Source organism: Danio aesculapii, chromosome 20, assembly GCF_903798145.1.
Source record: "Danio aesculapii chromosome 20, fDanAes4.1, whole genome shotgun sequence".
NCBI lineage: Eukaryota > Metazoa > Chordata > Actinopteri > Cypriniformes > Danionidae > Danio > Danio aesculapii.
The window spans coordinates 32,718,103-32,736,524 of record NC_079454.1 but is presented as its reverse complement, the minus strand read 5'-3'; the positions used below and the strand labels follow the sequence as shown (position 1 = coordinate 32,736,524).

Here is an 18,422-nt window from a genome sequence, read left to right as displayed (position 1 = left end):
TGTACAATGCGTTTTTTAGACAGAAGCAATAAAGCAATAATAATGCTTAATCCACATGACTTATTTACATACGTATTAATTCATGACTTATGTAACCAGATAATAAATGAGATTTTCAAATACAGGACACGTGAATTTCAGCGACAGGAATGAATCTGATTGGTTAGAAAAGGCGCATGTTCAGCACAAGTGTGGGAAAAATCATTAGTGCTACCATTGGCTGCTGACAGAACGTTCACACTTTCATAAAATGAGGGCAAATTAAACCTATTAGCACCTTCAATCCCGTGCCTCTCACACACATAGAAACACTCACACCAATTAGCATGTCTCGTATTGAGAATAGCGACACCAATGGGGATCAATTAACTCATTGCATTTAGCTGATTCATACACAGCTGTTCTTGTGTGAGTTACATGTGTGCACATATATGTGTGTATGTGTGTGTTTTACAGTTACTGGAGCTTAGGTTACAGCATGAACTCAATGATCTAGAGTCTCCAGAAGGGGGAGGAGATCAGACGCCAGCTCCGCCCACGCCAAGCACCTCCCCCAGTCCTCAAACTGCTGGCCCCCAGACACACACCTCCTCAAGCAGCAACTCCTCAGACGGGATGCGAGACAACGTGCCCTGCCTAAAGTAATGCTGCTTTAAAGGTTATATGTTTGTGGGCTGCATTCAAAATCACATACTGTCTGAGTAGGTGCATATTTTGGACGAGTGATTACTGTGCAACCTTTAAAGAGAATATGTTCTGGATGGGGTGAATGTGTGTAGGATGAATGTAATCTAGAGGTACATTTGGCAGATTGTTATTATCATGTGACAGTTGCGTCACTTTACTGACATTCACAAATCTCCTCCCGTGCGCTCTTAGGATAGTAAAATGTGCTTCAGAATCTTGCTGGAAGTAATAGTAAGTTATTTGGAAATGTTTTTTGTTGAGTACTGGGAATTTCCGACATTCTTCTCTTTTCGGGTGCTGTGTTTGACCTAGTACAGTATACAGTAGGGAAATACAGTATGTGATTTTGGATTTTTTTTCAATTCAAATTATGTTATCATATTATGTAACTGCAGTGTTGGGCAAGCTATTTAAAAATGTAGTAAGCTAAGCTATTAGCTACTCTACTTAAAATACAGCTTAACTACACTAAAAGCTACCGCCTGGGAAATGTAGCAAGCTAAGCTAAAAGCTACTTGGCAAAAGCTGTTTTTGTAATTTTCATTTTTAAATCGAAGCAACTTAAATCCAAGTCAGGTCTTAGTGATCAATAAAACATATGAGGCATAATTATTCAGTTCAATTATTTATTGCAAATAATTTGCTGTACTAAACAGAAACAAATTATAGTATATAACAGCAAAAACAAAAAAATTCAATAAAACCAGGTGTTACGCTTTTAAAATACTATAGTAATTTATAGTAAAGGGAAAAATTTAGGAATAAGGATTATATTGTGTATATATATATATATATATTTACAATTCTTCATTAATGGATTACACTACATAATGTAGTATCATTAGAAACTATCATGAACTAATAGTGATTACCGTAGTATACTTTAGCCTTTACTACAGTAATTTATATATATACAGTTGAAGTCAGAATTATTAGCCCCCTGTTTATTTTTTTCCCCAATTTCTGTTTAACGGAGGGAAGATTTTTCTCAACACATTTCTAAACATAATAGTTTTAATAACTCATTTTTAAGAATTGATTTATTTTATCTTTGCCATGATGACAGTAAATAATATTTGACTAGATTTTTTTCAAGACACTTCTATACAGCTTAAAGTGACAATTAAAGGCTTAACAAGGTTAATTAGGTTAACTAGGCAGGATAGGGTAATTAGGCAAGTTATTGTATAACGATGGTTTGTTCTGTATACTATCGAGAAAAAAAATAGCTTAAAGGGGCTAACAGTTTTGACCTTAAAATGGATTTAAAAAAAATTAAAACTGCTTTTATTCAAGCTGAAATAAAACAAATAAGACTTTCTCCAGAAGAAAAAATATCAGACATACTGTGAAAATTTCCCAGAGATGGGTTGCGGCTGGAAGGGCATCCGCTGCATAAAACATGTGCTGGAAAATTTGGCGGTTCAATCTGCTGTGGCGACCCTAGATTAATAAAGGGACATAGCCGAAAGGACAATGAATGAATGAATTAATGAATACTGTGAAAAATTCTTTGCTCTGTTAAAGATGATTTGGGAAATATTTGAAAAATAAAAAAAATAAATAAAAGGGGGGCTAATAATTCTTCAACTGTGTATATACTGTATATATACAGTAAAACAGGAAGAAGAAGAAATGGTCATTCTTTCCATCATATGGATTTACTTTCATCGACTAGACACCGGCCTCCTAGCTCCGTAAATGTCGGTGCTATCACTTACTGATCCGCGATTGGTAAATGTCACTTGTGTGTACAATTTCATGTAAATTTTGGAATTGCAAATCTCCAGCACGTGCTTTCAGATGGAGCAGCATTTTCTACACAGAGTCAAAGTTCGCTGACAAATATTGCATTCATTATGACATAAAATCTAAGATAACAATTCTACAGTGATGACAGCTTTTTGTGTCAACTTTGAAAAAAAGCCTTTGAAAAAATCCCATTTATTTTTACCACAATCTCACTTCATAACTTTGAATGTTTGAAACAAATCCTTCAGTGAGATGATACCATACTGCAGTTGTCTGATTATTAGTCACATTGAACCAATGAAAGCAGTTAAATCTGTTTATTTAGCAACCTCTATAGGCATTTTAGCTGTATTGGAGTTTCTGCACAAGAGCGCCCTCTGACCTTTGGAGGAGATTTACTATAGAAACATAGTGCATAAGACAGAATATGCATAACAATGGCAGCTTTTGCTTAATCATGATTGCGATTTAATTTCAATTTATCACTCAACCCTGCTTAAAAATTCAAGGAAGCTGTTTTGTTTTTACAGTTTACTTATAGCTTACGATAATTATGATGCTCATTTCAGTCATTTTCCCAACTGATAATCTCCATCAAATATGAGCGTCTTCTTTAAAAAAGTTAAAAATAGCACAACTTACAAGCACATCTCAGGACTCCTGCGTTCTGTTCCATTCAGCTGCTCTCTGTCAGACTGTTTTTAAATGTGTCCCATGTGTTTACAGCCCCTAATCCTCTCCGAAAAGAACGCTGAGTGCTGAAGCTGCCACAGACTGAAAGTGCGCAGACTTGACACAAATTGCAGTCTGACAAATCTCCCTAAAAGTTGCACCACAATGCTTTTTTTAAACACATGTAACTAGCTTAAGCTCATTTTGAATTGGAATAAAATGATTTTGAAAATCAAGCAGCAGCGTCACCTTTAAATTCTTGTGTGGTCTATCCCCAGTATGTAAATGATCATATAATCCAGATGTATACTTTAGATATTTTGCTGGGGATGTCTGTAACCCGTGTCCTGTGTCTGTGGTTCCCTCAGGGTGCGCAGCAGTCCTCTGAAGCAGTCTCCAGGGTATCAGGTGGAGCTGGTGGTGCAGCTGGTGTGGGTCAGCGGAGAGCCGCCGCAGCAGATCAGCAGCCTGGCCATCAACTCCTGCTACGGCTTGTGAGTCTGAACACATGAGAAGTTACCTGAGGAGTATAAGATCTATTTTGCAACTTTTGATCAGTCTGTTTAATCTTCAAAACAAATAAATCACACAAAACTATTTAGAAAACTTGACATACATAATCGTTTGTTTAGAGTACGTTTTTTTTTAACTGTACAGGTTTTTACTGTTAATTGAATGCATCCTTTCTTATTAAAGGTTTAACTCTTTAAAAAAATTTAACTGACCCAATACCTTTAAATGGCAGTGTGTAAACTGTGTTCGGCATATAAAGTATGAGTACACACCTTACAAATCTCTCATTTAAATGAATATTTTCTATAGATACAATATTATATTTGTGTATATACATTAGATTAGTCCATACTGATGCCAAATCTGGAGCTAATCTGACAGAACTCATGATTAAGGTCCAAAATGAGTACACCCAAATTTATATGTTAGGGAAAATTTTTAAACAAAAATTAAAAAATAGCAAAATTCAAGAAAAACTAAAAATATATAAAATTTTGTTTAAATTTTGAGTTTGTAATTTTGTTTTTCAATATTTTGCATCAATTTAAATGTATTATTTTTCTATTTCTAAAGATGTTCAGTGACTAAAATATTAGTTTAGTAAATATATCTGTATAATAAATCTGTTTTGTAAAACTACACCAAAATATATGACCTATATTTACTGATAAATGAATAAAAATATTCATTTGCAAAATGGAGTGTACTCCATTATTCTGAGCACTGTATGTAATATTTTAGATTTTACATCTATTTAATTTTAATCTTTATTAGAACATATTTTTAACACCAGAACTAGAATGGATGACAGTGTTCATTCTGACCCCTCATATAAAACTAGAGAGAGTTAAATTTTTGTCATGTCATATTTTATTTAAATTTTCTATTTACATTTTAGAATTTTAGGCTTTGAATGTCTGTTGTCCTATTTTCAAGTCATTGCCCTAAAAATATTTTTTTTGTAATGTATCCTATATTTTTGTATTAGTTACTAGACTGTCCCCCAAGGTCCCTACCTCACTTTGTACGGCAAGAGGAAGAGCAAAGTTTTTTCACTACAGTAAAAATGTTGTTTTTGAAAGTTTTAAAGACATGTCTGAAGTAAAGCTATGTTTTAGCTGTTAGAAAATTATAGTTTTGCCAGCAGAAAGCTACTAGGCAACAGTGTAGATACACTCAAAACTCTTTTGTCATTCTAAATAAATAAAATTGTTACAAAGAAACATACAGACATTTAGGGAAATTCAGGGTGTATAGTTATCTGTGTATTTTCCTCAAAAGTAATTTTATTGAACATGTTAGATATGAAACATGCAGTACAAATAGCTTTTTTTAGACAACAAACAAAACCTGTCGCACATATATACATTTAGATTCTATAAAAATATGTGAATAATACTGAAATAAAATACAAGTAAATTATGATATTAAGTAAAACATATTTTACTCTTATATTAATCTTATATCAAAAAAGCTAAAAGCTAAATTTCCCATAGTGTATGTGTGTGAATAAGTGTGGATGGATGTTTCCCAGTGATGGCTTGCAGCCGAAAGGGCATCGCTGCGTAAAACATATGCTGGATGGGTTGGCGGTTCATTCCGCTGTGGCAACCCCTGATTAATAAAGGGACTAAGCCAGAAGGAAAATGAATGAATAATTTAATTAATCTTATATAAAAGGAAAGAAAACAAAAGGAAAAACAAAATAATAAAAAAAATCACATTGAAAGGTTCTACTCCTCTAAAATAACAAAGGTCCATATTTTTTATGTGATCCAAATCAGGTTGCCAAGTGAGATAACACATATCAGTACAACCTCTTACAATTTTTCATATTTTTTTCTGAGGTCAGGTGGTGTAAAAGTTCCATAAGTCATTGCCAGTGTGGGAGGAAATCTTCATTCTTTTCATTTGAGCAATGTTAACCTTCTAGCTAAAAGTGTAGCAAAGGCAATCACATTTATCTTACTTTTATTAAAACATAAGGACTGTGAATCTGTGTTTTATTTTAACAAAGATATCATAAAACAAAATAAAAAAATGATCAAAATAACTGAATCTAGTTCTAGTGTTATAAATATAACTCACAGTAAGGTACAGTATATACATGCTGCTTATGTCATTAGAGTTATATAACTATAGATTAAAGAGACACACTAATCATACTAGACCGCTTGTGTGAAGTGTTAAATATGAATATGAACATTTTTAAAAAGTCAAAATCAAAGCTGAAATTACAGGAAACTGTCCTTCCTCTTAAACCTTGTTGAAAGCACCAGCAAATATGTCTTAGAAATGCCAGTTTCCTATGGTTTGGCTTTACTTGCCGAACCAGCACTAAATCAGCATAAACCAAACTGAACCAGCAAAAATGTCATTTTTAGCAGTACTTTTATAGTAGAAAGTAGAGATTCATGCACTGACAAAAGCCCTTCTGTGTTCTGTTCCTGCATGTCACAGGGTGGTGTTTGGCAACAGCAATGGACTGGCAGTAGTGGATTACTTACAGAAGACTGTTCTGTTGAATCTAGGAACTGTGGAATTGTACGGCTCTAACGACCCATACCAGAGGCAACCACGATCCCCTCGCAAGAGCCGACAGCCTTCTGGAGGTCTGTCTGATATGGTCTTCAGCAATTGTAGACAAAAACGCATCACTGGCGAAACATGCAGTAATGCAGGGAAAGAGATACAACAGTGGGACCTCTGCTGGTCGGTGGCACAATTGCAACTAAACACATGATAGTAAAGGAGAGATGATTGCTGGGAATTGGCAATGAACTGGTTGTTAGATGATCCGGTGTGTTTGTGTCGGGGGTAATGAGTGATATTTAGCGGGGGGCTGGGATCTGTCGGATATGCGCACAGGGAGAGTGCTGATCAGAGCAGCTGGGTTCAGCTCCTGCCTGCCCATCTGCCTCTCAACTCTCAGATCTGAGCACCGGCTACACACCACGACTGTATACTGTATGCCAATTGTTGTAACTACTCAAATACATCTTAGACAACTTTGTCACAATCTTATTGTCCCTTTATTAAGCTTTATGAGAACATATTTTAGTTTAACTCTGATTTATTGATGCATATTAGTCAGAGAGTTACCATATCAAATATAAAGAGTCAGTAAGATATCAATTGTTCCAATCTATCAGCAGAAAACTAAATTAGTTCACATTTACTTACTCTGAATTAAACACTACAATGGATTATATGCACAGCTAGTGTTTTTCAGCCAATGATAAACTTCTGGTGAAAGGGTAATTGACTATTTTCAATTTCATAAGGTTCCATTTACAGCACCAATGTTTTAACATATTTACATTACATTCAGTTAAATAGACTTAAGCATTTATTTATTTGTTCAAGTTTAAAGATGAAAGACCGTGTAACCTCAAGCGCCGTCAGGATCTGCAGGCCAGCACAGAAACTACATTGAAAATACTGGGGTAAAATAAACTGTCATATTTTAAAGACATGGCAGGGGGAACTGGAATTCATTGGAGTGCTTCTTGTCCGGTCTGAAACCCAGTTTATATCAGAGATATCTGATATAAACTGGGTTTATAAAAAATCTATTTAAAAAATCAGGCAGTGAAGATCATGATTTGTAAAGAAATCAGACCTTAAACGTGGAAATTTTATAATGGAAAGACCGGAAGAGGGTTCACCGGAAGAGCTGAGCCTGCCTGGCTGAAAAAAGTCTGTGTGCATACAGTATACCCCATGAAAAAAACTCCTCAATCAAAAACAATATTTAGGGCAAAAATGCAAATAAAGAATATATATATTATAAATAAAACTAACATGTATTCGGCCGTAACAACAAAACAGAAAATGAGCAAAATGAGCAAAAATGAACAAATGAGCAAAAGGTACAACAGCAAAAAAAGAGAAAATATTTTAGACATATTATTAGTATACTGTATGATTCCATTATATAAATGTATTTAAAATGCTATCAATATATACCCAACTCTAAAATCATATCCATAATTCAAGTATATATAACAACATAATATTATAAGTTTAACAAAATGGAGGAATACTTTTACAAGTAGATTTAAATTTGATCATTTGCCACATACTTTTGTAAGTTATTGAGAGGAAGGTCAGACTGAAGAATAGAAAACAGAAAAAGAAACTCTCAGTGTTAAGAGATGAAAGTGATAACTATAGCAATTCAGTGCAACACCCTTCATATTTTATCTAAAATAATTCTAATTAAATGTTGACTTGACCAGCTTCTGTTATTACCTACTGAAATATATCTTAGACTACGTAATTATATAAAGAACAACTTCTAGGGTAATAGCTTATTTTGATAGTCCACTTTAGATATTCTACAACCTGTATGTAACATTGCAACTACATGTTAACTAGCAGTATTAGTAGATTGTCTGCTGAAGATCTGCTAACAACTAATTTTGATGCTCTGCCAACAGAAATTCTATTGACTACACACAGTGAAAATAAAACATGATTAACTGGATTTACTAAATCTTTTTCAACGTAAGTGGTTTATATGGACTGAATTTAAACAAATTAAATTTAGTAATGTTCAACTTAATTTGTTTGTTTAAATTCAGCACATTTAAATTGTTTGCAACCACTTATGTTAAAAAAATGTAGTAAATTCAATGAATCTTTTTTTTTTTTTTTTTTTTGCAGTTTGTAACTTTGCAACTCCATGTTAGATTATTCTATTAACCATAACTCTAATCTACCAGTCTGCTAATACTTTACTAATACTCTAATGAGAATTAGTTGACATGTAGTTACTTATAAATAAATGTCTGAAGTGGACTATCATAATAAAGTGTAACTGAATCAGCACAGGATTCATATAGTCCAGTATGTGGTACTCATCTTCATCTTACTCTCCACAGGGCTTTGTGACATTAACGAGGGCTCTGCCACCTCAGAGGATCGCTGCAAATCCCCCACCTCAGGTAAAACGTCCCTCAGAGCATAACACAATACATACCACCCCCTGTCACTGTCATACTGGCAGTCTTGACACAGATGTTATGAGCTCCACAGGGGGAGCGTTTAGAGACCCGATCGATAACTCTGTTCAGGCTCATCCAAAAATGAGAATTCTGTCATGTTTTTACTCATGGTCATGTCGTTGCAAACCCAGACTTTCTCAAATGAAAAGTGTGAACAACAGTCCCTTATTAAAATCAACCGTGGTCTTATTATATTAAAAGTCTTAAAAACCTGTGTAACTGTATGGTTGGTGAGGCAATAAAATACAATAACAATACAATAACTTATTAACATTTTTTTATTGACACTTATTTTTTTAAGACCATGGTTAATTTGGGTAAAGGGTGTACTACTGTTTAGAACTTTGGGATCAGTAAAAATAATACTGTACTTCTATTTAGCAATTAAACTAAATTAAAGGCATTTGTATCATTAGAACATATTTTAACACCAACATTTTATCACTACTGTAAATATCATGTGCATATATCATACAGTCATATCATTTATTATTCTAAACTTAGTATGTGAAGTGGCAGTTAAGGTGGTAATCTATTAATTAGTGCTGCTTTTTAACTAGCTTTTAATGGCTGCTGAGAATCCAGGTTTTCCTGAAGTATACATGGATAAAATACAATTCTTTATTTATTTATGGACAAACAAAACAGTGATTTTAAAGGTTAACATTATAAATGTATTATTATGTATTTGCGCTAATACGGAGACTGACTTTTTTAGATTAGCCTTCATTAAATATATTATTACTGACCTCAAGCTTTTAATTGGTAGTACATTTCAAATTATCTGACATTTTGTGTCAGTTACAAACCAACACTGACGATTTTTCAACCATTCAATTCAATTTGCATAGCAAAATCTAGTTTATGAGTGTGAGTTAGGCTCTGTATACTCGTAATATTAGGATGTATACATAAACATGCATCATAAATAGATGAGAGAGATACATTTACATTTACATCTGGTGTTTTAACCCATCATTTGCCCACTTTCAATTGCTTCTCAGATTTTTTTCGAGGGGAGAGTTAATGAATGAGTGTATGATTGGGCTTTCTCGGATTATTTTAATGTAATAATTTGAAATAATCTCCTTTAGTTTACACATAAATACAAAAGGAGACAATGGAAAACAATATTCGGAGCAGTGGCTTTCATTCCTGCACAGCTGGTCACAAAATAATATCAAACACGGTTAGAATCAGAACAGGTGAAATTATTATTATTATTCATTCATTCATCGTTTTCTTTTTAGCTTAGTCCCTTTATTAATCTGGGGTCGCCACAGCGGAATGAACCGCCAACTTATCCAGCATATGTTTTACGCAGCGGATGCCCTTCCAGCTGCAACCCATCACTGGGAAACATCCACACACACACTCATTCACACACATACACAACGGACAATTTTAGCTTACTCAATTCACCTGTGCTGCATGTCTATGGACTTGTGGGGGAAACTGGAGCACCCGGAGGAAACCCACGCGAACGTGGGGAGAACATGCAAACTCCACACAGAAATGCCAACTGACCTAGCCGAGGCTCGAACCAGCGACGTTCTTGCTGTGAGGCGACAGCACTACCTACTGCGCCACCGCGTCACCCATTATTATTAATAGTATTATTATTATTAGATTCAAAATAGACTTCAGACAAAGAATAGTAATTTCAGGCAAAGCTTGAATTCATTTTGACAGTGACCATCAATGACATGTCAAATAATATTAAAAAATTAGATAAGTAAGTAAAAAGGAGGCAATATTTTGGGGGCTGTTTCAACTCATTTGAACAAACTAACTAACTCTTGAAAGTGGACAAGCTCAAAATATGTTTGCACTTTTAGTTTAGTATTAATCACCTGTGATCAAATCAAGAAAAACACAGGTAACACTTTATTTTGATGATGCAGTTGAGTATTAGTAGACTGTCTGCTTAATATCTCTTGATACTGCTGCTTAATAGACATTTAAGTTACTACAAGAAACTTTGCGAGTACATGTCAACTTACACTAACCCCAGCCCTAACCCTAACCCCAACCTACCTAACAGTCTACTTTTAATCTAATGACAATTAGTTGGCATGAAGATGCAATGTAATTTAAATTCAACAAATAGACCATTAAAATAAAGTGTGACCAAAACACATCTTAATAGCACATGTAAACAGAGTCTTTATGAAACGACATGAGGATGAGTACATGATGATTTTTGGGTGATTTCTACTGTATACACTTTCACTTTACGCAACATATGTGTGCATGTATTTTGTTGTCTGATAATCATTAGCAGTGTTAAAATGGCACACTTTATGTAACATTCAAAAAACTTTGTGTGTGCGTCTTTGGAGGAGAACAAGGGTCACAGATGACTGATGATGGCTGGCGGTGTGATGAATGGTAATAGTGACTGACATTGTGACAAGGTGCTCATGCCTGGTGGGAGAATAGTGGTTAAATATCTGGGCTGGAAACAAGTCATAAGTTCAACCCCCCGAAGCAGTGATTCATGACCTGAAGTGCAGCACCACTGTGCCCTTCAGCAAGATGCTGTCTTTGTATAAAAGCGCTCACTAATAGAAATATCCACACTGACTGGTTGAATTGTTTGGAAATTACAGATGCAAAAGAGTTGAAAATGGAGCAGCTGCTTAGACAGTGAGCAAGACACAGCTGCTTTTGTGGGCGGAAAGGACACATTAAATTTACTAGACAACCAAAGCTTGTAAAATGTACTGTAAAACACAGCGCTCCTAGTCAAGAGTGCTTTTAGACTGCGGGTAATGAGGTATTGATTGCTTTCACATACTGGCATCTAATTGTGTAACCAAATATTTAATCGAAGATGTGCCGCGTTGAGGTTTTACCGTGAACTTTCTGTCCCGTTTAGATTTGTGTTATGCAGATGACACTACTTTTCTTAACCTTTGATATAAGATCACATCTTCCTCTGGGGTGGGAAACAGCAGCATTATTTTGGCATCATTATTCAAATGAGCATTTTTTGTTTTTTATTGGTGTGGATGAGATGCAAATGTGAAATGCAAAAAAATTCAAGGTTAAAACACACAGTTAGGACGAGGTAATTTTAAAGCATTTGCATTCTCTTTGTTTAGCTCATTTAGCACCGCTGAAGGTGGCTTGATAAGCCAAAGACAACCTAAAAAGCTCCTTGTAGAAAGAGCGTGACATTCACACTCGGAGACCAGGGCAGATCTTAAAATAGAGATAAGATTTGCTCCGAAAGGTCAGAACAGAATGAGAATGTATTTCCAAAATGACTTAACCTTCCGTTAGAGCTTAGACCTCTGCAGCCATTCTCCCTTCGAGCGGTTTGATCAAATATTGAAAGAAGCTCCCTGTAATCATCATTGTGCAAATAGCAGCATACACTTGCTGTAACACCTCGACATGGGCAGATACATAACAAACGACTGGGACTGCCACACAAAATCAAACAACCCAGGGCGATGCATAATCTTTCACATTGTGACAAATTCCAGAAAGTGCAGAAATACCTCTAACTGCTCGTATGCTTTACTTCCTCCCAAAAAGTCTTGATGTCAAACCATCAGCAATTCTACAATGGAGGAGGGAGAGGAGGTAAGGTTGGATGATGGAGTAGAAGAGGTTTCACTGGTTTTGTTCAACCCACACAGTGTCTGTCTTTATGTATGAACAAAACTGTCCCTGAAAACACGGCTACTTGAAAATCCCTATGGAATTACCCTCTGCATGCTACGTTCTTGTAGCACGCATGTAATATGGTGACTTGTGCTAGTGGTGATTTGCCTGAGGCGTTTCTCTCTTGCCACACCGGTGGCTTGTGATTGTCTGTCTGTAGGAATGAGGGTTTTCAATTTGTTGTCTTCCTGTACTTCCTGTCTCTTTCTGTCTGTACATTTCAGCGTAGGATATTTAGGTTGGGATTTAGGGTACTGCAACCAGCTTTGATATGCTATTAGGAAACAAAAACATCTGAGCATTCAACGTTTTTCTTTTTTAGGTGTTCTTGCAGGACCAGGGGAGGCCAAGCTGGAGCACTCACTCTGGTCCCCCAGGCTCTGCGAAGGGTGGGGAAAATTCAAATTTGAACAAAAAAAAAAACGATTACAATTGGTTTAAAATTGGCAATGAAAATTCGGGAATTGCAACCAGCAGAACCTGGGAAGTTTGAAAAAAGAAAAAAAGGTGTTCTTGCATAGCAGTCTGTAAATGCTGTTTTTGTTTTGTTTCTTTCTTAATGTTTTTTTATTACTTTCTAAATCTTTATTTTGGTTGCTTTACAATAGGAATAAATTGAAACATAGTTAATGTAATTAAGAAGGAAAACCGACAAAGGTATTTTTGTCTATTTTAAGCTTAATATAACAATTTAGTATCATTTCATTTTGGTGGGGTTGTTGGTTTTAAATAAAACTGTAATCAAAATGTTTTGTTTTTTTCCAATGTTCCAATTCCCACTATTAAATGCCTGGCTATTATTAAGATCTTGGCTGTTTATTGCAGCATAGGCTCATTCTGAAAACCTAGTCCTATATACTGTACATCTCTGGAGATTATGTATTTATGTTGCCAGAAGTACGTATGTCTGCATTTCGACTTAAAACGAACGCTATGGGGCGGTATGACGCCGTTCATTTTCACGTTTACCAGCTGACTGCTTACCTCTGTGTGGATAGCTTTCCCGATGTTATCAGTTTGTATAGTTAGTTCGCCATGTACGTCAGTGAACTTCAGATGCAGAGAGGAGCTGACCACAAAATTAGTAGTTAATTGAGCTGAAGTCTTAATTAATGGTTTGCTATAGTGAGAATTGTACCTTAAAATAGAGTGTGACCAAAATGTTAATTTAATCGTTAAACAAAGTGTATAAAATAAGGCTAATAAACATGTAAATGTCTACCTTTTATAAATACAATTAATATAAAATACCAAAATAATATAACAAGTTAGTAATTATTTACTAATTGTAGTTAGTAATTATAGTGTGTTATTTTAAATTTAAGGATATTTTGCTGTAATGGTTTATAAACAGCAAAGATATTACACTATTTACATGAGAACAGCAGGTGCTAATGGCACTAGCGAAAGAAATTTTAAATCTCAAAAAGCATACACAGCGGCCTCTGGTGGATTTGTGAAAACAAAAACTGCTAAAAAAACGTAGCTCCTGGGATGTATTTGACACTCTCCAGAAATGTATATAGAGGTACATTTTCAGAATGAGCCTGTTCTGGATTATTGAGTACTGTATAAAGTGCAGTTTCATTCTGCATGCCTAATTCTACCCAATACTTAAACCAAACTACTACCTTACTAACTGTAATAAACTAAATCAGTAGTTATTGAGCTAAAGTAATTAAGAACTAAAGTCTTAATTGCTAATAGTGAGAATTGTACCTTAAAATAAAGTGTGACCAAAATGTTAATTTAATCATTAAACAAAGTGTATAAAATAAGGCTATAAAATATCTAAAAAGTGTACTTTATAAAAACTATTAATATAAAAATACTTGTCAAAAAAAAGTTAGTAATTATTTCAATTTAAGGATGTATTTGCTATAACGGTTTATTAACTGCAAAGATATTACATCACATGTTCTTCCAGAAGTTATTTGCTTTATTTTTTGAAGATAATAGCTAAAAGTCATCAGATGCCTAAGCAACAAAGGTACAATTGTCAAAATATACAAAATCATTTCTATAAATCGTGACGTTCTGTCTGTATTCTCCTGTGTGGTGCATGCTTGTGGCATGGGGTGCTGAGAATGATTGTTTTGACCGTTCGGATGTTAATTCTTTTCCTTTCAGGGCTTTGTGTGGCCAAATTACACCCATTCACATCCCAGTACTGTCTGTCTAGCATGCAGCATTACGCAGTTTGTCTCTGACTCGCTGAAAAATATTGCAGTGTCTCCTTTGTCCCGTCTGAAGCATCTATGTCCCTCAGGATGATAAAGAACAAGCCCTTTAGCTCTGCTGTCTGGTGTTTTCTCCAGCACAGTTATAGTTCTTGCAATGCATGGCTTTTATCGAGGCTTCAATGTGTTTGTAAAGAGAGGTGTTCTCTTTTTTCCAGCAAAGATGTCACGGAAATTAAGCTTGCCTACTGAGCTAAAGCCAGACTTGGGTAAGCCTTGACTTTGTGCTCATGCTACACAGCTTTTGAATGTGGAGTCCATCAACACATTTTCAGAATCTGGAGGGTCCACATTTTCACTCGCTTTAAACATCTCATGTCAGTTAACCAAATGATAATGTTGCATCTGATTGACGGTTTATTTCTTACACTGAAAGCTAATCAGAAAGGAAGTTCATCTGAAACTTACTCTGTGGTTTTTATATTGCTTTTTTTTTTTTGTTTGGGTCTCACATATATCTCATGACTGTATTAGTTTATTAAAAGGTTTGTGAGTGTTTCTATAAATTGTATACATACTGTACATTAAGTGTGGTCAAAACCACTGGCTGACTTTTAAATGTCAGTGTTCTCTGTTACTCTTCATAAATCTTATCTTGAAAATGCAGGTCAGCTTTTGCCAGTTCAGCATGTGCTGGTGTTTAATTCAGTATCAATTTCAGTTCTGTCATCAGTTTCCAGCAGGAGCATTTTTATAAGGGAATTCCCTGAAGTAGTACTTTTTGGAATTGGGCTGATGTGAACGGGAATAAATTGTGCAGGTTGATGTAAAGACCTTTTGCCTCACGCATATCATTACTGTATATGTAAAATATATTAGAATTAAACTTAAATACAGTGTCAGCAATGTAGGGATGCTTTGCAGTATCAAAAATGGCAATAAAGTTACATTACTTTTTTACATGTTAATATTTTTGTATCAAGTAGATGCTGTCCTGACTTTTTTTATCATGTTTTTCACAAACATAAGCAGCACAGGTTTTCAACTGCGATAACATACAAAATTAGATTATTGTGATGATTTTTAAGAATCATATGATTCATAATACATGACATTTTAAAACATACATAAATATACTTTTTTATTGTAAAAATGACGGAGGTCCAAAAGGGACGTGAAGGTGGGGAAAAAATGTGTGAAAGAAAAAAAAAATGGGTGGGAGAAAAAAATGGATGGGAGAAAAAAAAATGAGTGATAGGAAAATATATATATTTTTATTGACGTTTTTGCATTCCTTGCAAAACTGTGGTTTCACAAAAACGTCCTGTTCACTTCATACATGTCAACCCTTCCATTTTTGCCAGGATTCTCCCGTATTTTACTGTTCTATCCCACTATCATCCTACCATTAATTATTTTCCCATATTTCTCTCATGTTTTTTTTTCTTGAAGCATGTTGAAATTTATATAAAAACATCTGCATTCACTTTTTCCCATTAAAGCTGTGCGTCGATCATAACCCTTCATATGCAACCTCTAAATCAGCGAATGCATGTATAAGCGCTGACTGTCGGACACGCTCTGTATGATAAACTTATCCCAGATCATTTTGTTTTGTTTGATAACAGAGGTGTCACTTTAAGAATGCACAGATCTATGAAAGCAATAGATTAGTTTAGTAACTGTTTGGGCTCATTTAAGAGAAAATTAGTTGTGTTTAAAATAAAACAAGCAAGACGGACATGTTCACATATTATTGAGTGTATTTGTCTGTTTTAACACACAACCGAATCGCAAGTGTCTGGCACCTAGATTGCAGCTCCACACAGGGAGTTTGGCCTGAGGAAGAATGGTCGTGCCCAACAGAGTCTGGTTTTTCTTGAGGTTTTTTTCCTTCACTTCATCAATTGGTGATGTTTTTTTACTCGCTACTGTCACCCACTGGCTTGCTTGGATTGGGACTTGTGAAGCTGCGCATCGATGGATTTGCTCTCCAGTGTTTGAACTTTCACCAGTGAAATATAAACCACACTGAACTGAACTAAACTGAACTTCAACTCTGAAAACTGGACTGACACAGTTTCAATTTACTAGAACTTCTATGTTAAGCTGCTTTGACACAATCTACATTGTAAAAGCACTATGGAAATTAACATGAATTGAAAATAAAAATGAACTTTAGCTCTTCTTTAAATAGCATGTACAGAAGCTGATCTGGATCAGTTTATCCTACTGAGCGCGTCCGTCAGTCAGTGCTTATACATGCATTCACTGATTCAGAGGTTGCATAGGAAAGGTGACGATTGATGAACAGCTTTGATGAATAGAAAGTGAATGCAGACATTTCTATATTAATTTCAACGTGCTTTCAAGATTAGAAATTTGGGAAAATACTTAATGGTAGGATGATAGTGGGATAGAATGGTAAAATACGGGAGAATCCCGACAACACCAGGAGGGTTGACATGTATTGTGAACAGGAAGTGTTTGTTAAACAAGTTTTGTGAGAGAATGAAAAAACTTTAAAAAACATATTTTCCTATTTTTCCTCACCTTTTTTTCTCCCACCCAGTTTTTTTTTCTTCCACACATTTTTAACCACTATCACATTCCTTTTAGGTCTCCGTAAAAATATTTTACAATATTTCTGTCTAGTCATTATTTTTAATCAAATAAATACAGCCTTGATTACAAAGTCTTACAAATCCCAGTAGATCATTGATTTTATATTGTTTTATATTGAAACAACATTCACAACATTGTTCTTCCATTATTATTATTTATTTATTTATTTATTTTTATTTTTTTTACTGTACATTTACCAGATTGAACACATCTTGGATAGGGTGACCAGACCTCTAGTTTTCCCCCAAATTCTAGACCCCTTTAACTTGTCAATATAGATTTATCTTAGGAGGTCTTCCAGTAGGACCAATTTTCAGACAAATGAGGATGGGTAAAAGGGTCTAAAATACAAAAGTGTTTCAGGAAAATAGGGCATCTGGTCATCCCAATCTTGGGAATACCATTTGTCTCCATCACACTGGAGAGACTGCCTCATTTCCCACATCAAAGGTCATTTTTCTCACCACTGAAGGATATTGTGTTTTAACTTGCACATAAACCACAATCACAAAGGGATTTATTTATTCATTCTGTTTTTGTTACACAGGAATGGAAAAAGCAATGATGTTAATCTGTCGGTTGTTATCCTGGTGTGGGGGCTTTACCTTTTCTTTCTTTTTCTCTCTACTGTCCTACTCTCTGTATGTCCTCCGCGGGGATCCATACCCCTAGACAACAGGGACAATTCCTTCAGCCGCTCGCGGAGCTCCAGTGTGACCAGTATTGACAAGGAAACCCGAGAGGCCATCACATCTTTCTATTTCTGCGAGACGTACACACGCAAGGCAGATGGCGGCCTCACACCTAGTCTGTGGGTTGGCACATCTTTGGGCACAGTGCTGGCAATCTCCCTCAACATGCCCCCCGCTGGAGAACAGAGGCTTCTGCAGCCAGTTATCGTCTCACCTTGTGGTAAGTCAACACATTTGAGGCTGAATTTCAGGGTTGGTTTGTTTTTCTGATTTGAAATGCAGCCTAAAACCATACAGTGTTTGTCTGGTTAGCCATGATGCACATTTGAAAGTTTGGAGCCTGATGGAAGATTTTTGCAACTGCTACAATACTGTAAAAAATAATACCCTATATCTACTCAATAAAATTGAGGTAACAGATGGTCACACTTTATTTTGATGGTCCGTTTGTTTAATTTAAGTTACATTGCATCTACGTGCCAACTATTTCCCATTGGATTATAAGTAGACTGTTAGGTTAGGGTTAGTGTAAGTTGACATGTACTTGGAAAGTTTCTTACAGTCAGTTAAATGTCTGTTGAAGGAGGAGTATCAACAGATATTAAGCAGACAGCCTA

The 18,422-nt window shown here is 35.3% G+C and overlaps 1 protein-coding gene across 2 annotated transcripts in view; it reads left to right on the top strand.

Moving 5' to 3' along the window:
- stxbp5a (syntaxin binding protein 5a (tomosyn)) overlaps nt 1-18,422 on the top strand; it is a 166,146-nt gene that overhangs the window by 132,681 nt on the left and 15,043 nt on the right. The window contains exons 16-22 of one of the 2 annotated variants that reach the window (XM_056481620.1): nt 457-641; nt 3,480-3,605; nt 6,085-6,236; nt 8,511-8,573; nt 12,180-12,227; nt 14,707-14,756; nt 17,743-18,025. In XM_056481620.1, the coding sequence (XP_056337595.1) occupies nt 457-641; nt 3,480-3,605; nt 6,085-6,236; nt 8,511-8,573; nt 12,180-12,227; nt 14,707-14,756; nt 17,743-18,025 (907 nt within the window). Of the gene's footprint in view, nt 1-456; nt 642-3,479; nt 3,606-6,084; nt 6,237-8,510; nt 8,574-12,179; nt 12,228-14,706; nt 14,758-17,742; nt 18,026-18,422 lie in introns of both variants that reach the window. The other variant, XM_056481621.1, reaches the window with a different exon arrangement.